At 35.6% G+C, this 8,243-nt stretch overlaps 1 protein-coding gene across 1 annotated transcript; it reads left to right on the top strand.

Moving 5' to 3' along the window:
• The first annotated feature begins 1,192 nt into the window (after positions 1–1,192).
• On the top strand, positions 1,193–6,150 carry serpinf2a (serpin peptidase inhibitor, clade F (alpha-2 antiplasmin, pigment epithelium derived factor), member 2a). Its single transcript, XM_016501406.1, has 8 exons — positions 1,193–1,297; positions 3,004–3,075; positions 3,203–3,395; positions 3,483–3,626; positions 3,808–3,996; positions 4,783–4,925; positions 5,026–5,230; positions 5,424–6,150. Exons 2-8 carry the CDS (start codon positions 3,019–3,021, stop codon positions 5,867–5,869), a joined length of 1,377 nt encoding a protein of 458 aa, XP_016356892.1. The 5' UTR covers positions 1,193–1,297; positions 3,004–3,018; the 3' UTR covers positions 5,870–6,150.
• Positions 6,151–8,243: the final 2,093 nt, after the last annotated feature.

Here is an 8,243-nt window from a genome sequence, read left to right as displayed (position 1 = left end):
TATCGTGTTTTTATCCAGAAAAAAACGCAGCTCCTCCGTTTACCTCCATTTATTTTTAAGGCAGTCTTGCCTTCACGAACATGGCGGACGCGTTGACGTATCGCAGCAACGGCTCAAAGCGGCCAATGAGGAGTCTAGGTATTTATATGTCTATGCTTTCCACAGTATAACTTGTGTACAAGCATATCTGTACCTCGAAAGCCCCGTATGCAGACAGAAGCCGCCTATCTTCTGAACACGTGTTCCCACGTCTTCACGTATCTATTTATTTAGCTGTGGCTCCCCCTAGAGTCGAAAATAGAGAATAACATTTTCAGTGACATTTTACTATTCTAAAGCATGGTCGCCGTGATTTTGCCAAGTAAGACATGTTCCTGGAACTTTTATCAAGAGTTACAATTAATATAATCTTGACATTGTGTGTGTGTGTGTGTGTGTGTGTATATATATATATATATATATACACACACACACACACACACACACAATGTCAAGATTATATTAATTGTAACTCTTGATAAAAGTTAAGAATAATTTACTAACCATGACTGACTTTTTTGCAGGTTGAGGCCTTGTTTTGGATTAGTATGGTGGCCATTGAGTCTAATGGGGCAGGTTTTGCGTAGGTGGAGAGCTGGAACAGTACAGGGTACACTGGAAATAAAGTCCATTTAAGGCTTTTGAAACTACTTTCAAACATGATATATTCTAGTAGTACAAATGTTATAGCAGGATATAATAACATCCTAGAAACTTGGCAATAAATGGTTTGTCTCTCCACAGTATTAGATACGTATAATTACACCAAAGTTCATCAAAGTTAGATAGTCAAATAGTCTATTTATATAATTTTCATAATTAAATAGTTTTTGTTTGTTTGTTTATTCTTCATGTTCAGGGTGTGTACAGGTAATTCAGTGCAATACCTCATTTTGTCTGTTAATGCCTTTTAATGTAAATGAAAATATGATTAATTTTTATATTGTTTATGTCCTTGGAACAACAAACAACTGAATTATTGTTTGTACTTTCTTTTTCACATTTATTATTTTTATTTTTATTTTTAACATAACCTAAATAATATCTGTTTAGGTTACGATTCGTTGGGCTTCTTGACCCAGGATCACATATATTAATATTTACATTTAAAACTAAATGGTGACACAAGTCAATGGATGATGAAACATTAACCAACAGCACAGAGTCTGAGAGCATTCTACTCTAGTCATCTGTTCTGGATCTACATCATTCACTCTCCCTGTATTTATCACCTCTTTATTGTCAAAAATTTGGTTAGGTAAGTTTGTATAGTGTTTTTTTTTTTTGTCAATTACCTGCCTGAATTTTGCATGTAGTGATATGTGGCGTATTCATAAATCATCTGGAATACAGGTATGCATGGCAGAAAATTTCTCGGCTGGGACAGTCAACAGGGAAATGTGAGAGTGAAAAATGTGTTTTTGCATAACAAATTTTACCAAATTAACTCAAATTTATATATTTATTTCTTTCAGAATTAAAAAGAAGTTGCTCAATATTTAAAAAAAATTAAAATTAAAATTGTAATAGTTAGATTTTTTTTTGTGCTGATAGATGCAAACAACTGACAGAATTAAACATAAACATTGACACTTTAGTTCTGAATTTTGGAAGCAAATTGAAAATAGTATCAAGTCAAGTAACCTTTATTTATATAGCGCTTTTAACAATACAGATTGTGTCAAAGCAACTGTACAGCATTAATTAGGAAAATATTGTGTCAAAAATGCAAAATGATAATAGTAAACACTCAATTTTCAGTTAAAGGCAGTTCATCATTGAATTCAGCGATGTCATCATCCAGCTCAGTTCAGTTTAAATAGTATCTGTGCAATCAAGTCGACGATATCGCTGGAAATGAAGTGTCCCCAACTAAGCATGCCAGAGGCGAGGTGACAGCGGCAAGAAACCAAAACTCCATCGGTGACAGAATCTTTTATATTCATATTCTTTTATATTAATTTAACTTTTATGGGTTGTCAAAAAAAGTAAACACAATCTGCCATAAGAAATACTCTAGACATTACACTAGTAGCAAATGTTGGCATTGAAAATAAAAGCAGCAAAATAAATCTGCAAATAGTTACAATGCGATCACAATTTATTAATGCTGCTGTACATGATGAAAATCTAAATGTCAACTTTGTACAGTTAATCTGTAAACATACAAGAAATTACTGGATGCACAAAGTTGTAATGTCAAAAAAACATTAACATTAACTGCTGAACAATAATTATCTAATAACAATAACATAATTTATTAGCCTTAATTTTAGTATTTACTAATACATGTAAAAATAAGTCAAAGCTGTATTTTTTCACAGTAGTTAATGCACAGTGAACTAACATGCTGTAACGCCCCTGTGGACTGTTTGTTGTGGTTTCTTCCCTTTGTGTTGGTTTAGCCCGTCTAATCATTAGTTAATCACCGTCATTGTGCTCACCTGTCTGCCTCTAATTATTCACCCCATATTAGTTCCTGTCTGTCTGAGCATTGGTGTCGGTTATTGTTAATGTTACCCCGAGTGTGTGTCTCACCTCCCTGAACCTGCCTTGTTGTGTCTACAATAAATGTCATTATTGGAATCCTTGTCGTCCTGCCTGCCTCCACAAACCCGTTTCAGTGACACATGCATTATTAACTAACATTGACAAAGATTATTAAATATTAAATATATATATATAAATATATATATTACAGTTTTTTACAGTATTTATATATTGCAGTTTTTTTTACAGTATTTTGTGGGTTACTTTACATTGTAGAGGGTGAGATCTGTACCTTTGTACATATTTGGCTGTCCCTCAAGACGAAATCACACACAATGATGTTCTAAAGACATATTGTATAATAACATATAACATTACCTGGTTAAGACAATAATATATATATATATATATATATATATATATATATATATATTTGAAGCTGTAACATTAAATTATCTATTTTTTGTGTTCCAGGCCGGCAGTAAGAACATGAAGCACTGTCTTATAGTGCTTATAACGCTCTGTTTCTTTAGGTTTGGACTGTTGGTAAGAAACTATGAGATATTACTTTTTTTTTCTCCAAATCTTGCTCATCCACATTGTTTGTTTCAAAAAACTTATTTCTAAAAATTGCACAGTCTTTTTATGATCATTTCTGCCACTCTCATTTCAGGCTTCTAATGAAACAGATGATGGCACAGTGAATTGCAATGATGTCTTAAGCCTGGAAGCTCAGCGAGCAGTTGGTGGTGCAGTGGCTAAACTGGGATTGGCGCTTTTAGAAAAACTACAGCCTGGGTCTGAGCAACCAAACATAATCATATCACCTCTCAGTGTTTCTCTTGCGCTTGCCGAGCTTGCTTTGGGTGAGCATTCTGTGATTAACCATATAGAAGTGTGAATTTATAGCTGTTATGGTTTTATATATGTGTACTTTAATTTTAAATCATTAGGTGCAAAGAACAAGACAGAAGACAAGTTGCTGGAAGTTCTTAAGGCAAAAGAGCTGCCCAATTTTCATGAAACCTTAAGCTGTCTCCAAGAACAACTAACTGCCAAGGCTGTCAAGATGGCATCTCGTCTCTACCTCATACCAGGTAAGGAACTGATGCAAACTGCATTTTGTTTGATCATGGTAAACCTGACATAACTGGAAGATCCTTTTGTGCTTGAGGTTCAGCACGATTTAACCATTTGTTGACTTACGTTAAATGTTAGTTTTGTTGAGATTACTTGTGCTTTTTTGTAGATTTTGTAGTTGCTTTTGTCTTTGTGAAGATGTTAGGGTGAACCAGGACTTTGTGGACAGAGCTCTGAACCTGTACAAATCTGAACCTGCACATCTGACCTCCATTGAGGAAGTCAATCGTTGGGTGGAGGAATCCACCAAAGGTCACATAACCAACTTTATGTCCAGTCTTCCACCAAATGTTATTCTAATGCTGATAAACGCTATTCATTTTAAAGGTTGGTCTGCATTTCAGCTGTAATAACTTAAATAAGACAAACTTTTTAGTTTGAAAATAACATATTATAAACCATTTATTTGAAAATAATGAGTAAGATGTCTGTACTCACATGTATTCAAGGTTTAAGGAAAATATATAATTTTTTACCTCGATGTTTTAAATTTTAGAATTACAATTTTAATTATTTTTTGGAGGATGTAAATTTTTTTGTGTGTGTGATTTAATTGTCCTCATACCAGGGGTGCCACTCTGGGCCCCATGAATTCCTGAAAAGCATACTGACTCGGGCCCCCTCAGTATAATCGCTGAGGGGAAGGGGTGTTTGCATTGGGCCCTCTCTCTGATCATGGACTTTGGAATCATCCTAACCTTCTGAAATTCTTGAAAAAACAAAGAAACTTATTAAGTAGTTTTATAATATTATCATTTATCGTTGTTATTACTCCCAACATCTTATGAGTGTTTGAATGAATACTTCACTATATTTGTGAAAACAATACTTATTAATTACTTATTATTAAAAATGTTAAATTTAAAAATTACATTACATTTTTAAATATTTTTTAAATTTTAAAATAAAGATGGTTACTCCACACAACATTTTACAGTTATTCAAATTTTACTTTTTAAAAGACCGTGTAAAACAATTTCCAAGAACTTGACAGATGTTTTCATTTATATTTGTCCTTTTGTATATAGTGGATACTTTTATTATCACTGACCCCGTAAATTAAAAAGAAGTAAGTGGAAATGTAAATAAGCAAATAAACATGTCCCTTCTTAGGTGAGTGGCAATCCCGATTTGATTCCAAGTTCACTGTAAAGGATATTTTCTACACTGACAAAAAAACCTCTGTGAAAGTGGACATGATGATGGGATCCAAATATCCACTCAGCATGTTTGTAGATAGAAAAGATGGCACTCAGGTAATCTAGCTGTTTTGTAGTATAATTAATCATAATTTTACATTTACCCCAAAGCATGTAAATTTTTATTCGGTTTGATGTTCTTCCATACGGCCCTTAGGTTGCAAGATTCCCTTTTCAAGGAAATATGAGTCTTCTGGTGGTAATGCCTGTGCCAGCACATGGAAATCTGTCAAACGCGGCTGCCAAGCTCAACATATCCGACATGTATGAGCATTTTCAAAGCGAGAAGTCCATGCATGTTAAACTACCTAAATTCAAATTACAGTACAAGCAGGATCTGCGACAAGCACTCACTAGCATGGGTAAGATTAAACAAAAAAAGTTTATATCTACATCTCAATTGACTTTTGGCTGTGAATCCCATCATGTGATGATAATCTGCCCTTATAAGGGGGTGTCCTTTGGTCCACATGAAGTCGATCAATGCTGTTGTGAAGTGAGAGTTAATAATTCAGTAAAACAGAACTGTCACACATTCTCATCTCTTTCATTCAGGTCTGGGCTTGCTGTTTACTGGGCCTGATTTATCCAGAATCGCACCAGGCCCGTTAGAGGTTTCAGGCGTACAACATGCCTCAAGCATGGAGCTGAGTGAGGAGGGGGCCGAGGCTTCAGCCGCAACCTCTGTTACTCTTGTGCGCACCGTTCCTACTTTTGCAGTCAACATGCCGTTCATCTTCGCACTGGTGGATGATGCCTCTTACATGCCTCTCTTCCTGGGTATGGTCACCAACCCCAACCCTGGAGCGACAACGGAACAAAGTGATGACCCAAAAACTGAAACTGAAAGCATCATGACGCCAAGCAAAGTGTCCCAGAATGATGGGACACTGAATGATAGTCCACATATGGAAAACATGCTAAGTTACATGTTGAATATGTGGAAGGAAACAGTTCCTCAGCAGTTCCTCAGACATCAGAAGATGGAGGATGGGAACTAAAAGGAGAAGATGGATCCATCCATATTACAGTATATATTTTGCCCAATTAAAATGTAGTGTTTTGATGTTCATGGCCTGCCATGGATGGATGTCATATTTAGTTTGACATGAATGAGGCTGTTCAATGGCATCTACCCTGACTAAAGTTTATGTAACGGATAATGTCCAGTCAGCTGGTTACTATTGCTAAATAATTTTGCAATAATAATTCGTCAACTATACATTTTCTCAGGTATTACACAGCTACTTGCCAAATAAATAAATATATGGACATGAAAAAATTTATTTGAGTAGAAATGATTTTATAGTGTCATAATGCTGAAGAAGGTTAGTATTTATTTAAACGTATTTGACTACTGAATGCCACAACTGACTAATCAGAATCAATCCAGGTAGCCAGCGCAATCGGGTCAATTGCGGCTGAGTGTCGGCTCACTCAGCTGTGTTCTGGCAGCGGCTCACCAAAAGTGAGCCAGCTCTGGCCCAGTAATGGTTGCCAGATTTGGCTAGGCTTTAGATGTGCAGATCTGGCCCGATTTGCACTGAGACACGGCACATTTAGCCACATTCGGCCCGATTACGGACCATAAGGGCTGGTCTGATTTTGGGTGAGATATGGGCATGCAGACCCGGACCAGTTTAGGTTGAGTGCTGGTGGTGAGTTTCCAGTTACAATGTGGTAAATAGTATGTAGCAGTGACACTTAAACTTAAACATAATATCTTTTACCTGCCCATGTTATTTTTTAGTGTATTTATTTTAATTCCTATTAATATTTTTTTTCCCTTTTATCCAACATTCTCTTTTTTCTTTAACTACTTTTGGAAATTAATTATTTAATTCATATAATGAAACAAGCTTAAAGTGGTTAAGGGAACTTTAACAATTTTTTGCTATATGCATGAGTTTCAAGACATGCGCACTAGCTTTGACATCTAATGACAAAACCTGACAGGCTTTTTGTGCTGCTAATTGCCAGAAGACCAGAAGAACTTGCTACCCTTGTGAGTAAACATTTGATAATCTAACATATAATATAATTTTAATAAAAATTCTACATATATAATATCGAAATAACGTTTATTTATAATGAAGCTATAATTGTGAGTTCGCTGACATAGTGCTAGAATTTAGCTCCAACCATAATCAAGCACACCTGATCCAGCTAATCAAGGTCTTCAGGATTACTAGAAACTTCCAAGCAGGTGTGAGTTGGAGCTGGTTGGAACTAAGCTGTGCAGAGCTGCGGCCCTCCAAGAATTGAGTTTGACACCCCTGTATTGCGACTGGTCTTTTTTTTTTTCTTTTTTTATCAGTGCAAAGAAATGCAAGTACTGGCAGTGCATCAGATGGAGAGATTGAAAAGTTCATCGAAGATGGCTGCTGCTCACTTTGGACAGAGATGGGGGAAGAAAAGAGCGGGCCCGAATGCAAACAAATTCTTCCAAAGGTATGCTCCAAATGTTAACATTTACCAGAGTTACCATTCATGCTATCAGTCTGAGATTGTCTGAATAATCATACGTGTCATTGTCTGTTCCCCTTTTTGTATCTCTTTCTGTCAATCTCTCCCTCTTTTAGGGTATGCTTACTTGAGGAAGCTCCTGGAGTTTTTTTTCTTTCTTTTTCAAATAAATTCTAATATCACTCATTTTCATTGTGTCATTTTTATACTTGGAAGTGGGAAGGAGCACATATGGATGTTATGGGGTAGTAGGTGGGGATGCCATGAAAATAAATGGTGTAAGGGCCAAACCCTTAATCTTTGTAAAGGTGACATATTTAGTTGACATGCATAAGTACATTATATATATATACAGTGCACAGCATAAATGAGCACACCCCCTCTGAATAAATATAAAAGATGTATTTTCTTACTCACTAATATAATTAATATAATTCATGGAAAGATGGCAAAATTAAAACATATTAAACATATACTTAATAAAAACAACAAAATATATGCCAATATTTTCTGTAAGATAAGTAAATTAGCCTTTCAACTCAGGAGAATGAATATCTTCATTGTCATGTTAAAAAAAATGCCCAACAATGCAGGGAATGAGGGAGGGTAGCATCTTCAGTTTCAGGTTTTTGTATTACATCACACAGTGGTGTGTGAATTCATGACAGTGTTTGATAAAGCACAACTCCCTCATACCTTCAGCACTCATACATCCCTATATAAAAGCTTTACTACCACTGAACGTCACTGTGGGTACCAAGCACTTCTCACTCTACTCCTCCTCTAGCAACACCAAAACATTTTGGATGCTTTTGAATCCAAAATGATTGACATGGTCTCTTGAGACCAGAGTATGGATTCCCAGAAGTCTCTATTTTGTAAATATGGGCCCTGGAAGAGGTTAAATTA

The sequence above is a fragment of the Sinocyclocheilus anshuiensis genome, unplaced genomic scaffold (genome assembly GCF_001515605.1).
Source record: "Sinocyclocheilus anshuiensis isolate Anshui unplaced genomic scaffold, SAMN03320099.WGS_v1.1 scaffold1332, whole genome shotgun sequence".
Taxonomy (NCBI): Eukaryota; Metazoa; Chordata; class Actinopteri; order Cypriniformes; family Cyprinidae; genus Sinocyclocheilus; species Sinocyclocheilus anshuiensis.
Note: the sequence above shows the minus strand (reverse complement) of the source record. Positions and strands in the feature narration are given on the sequence as shown.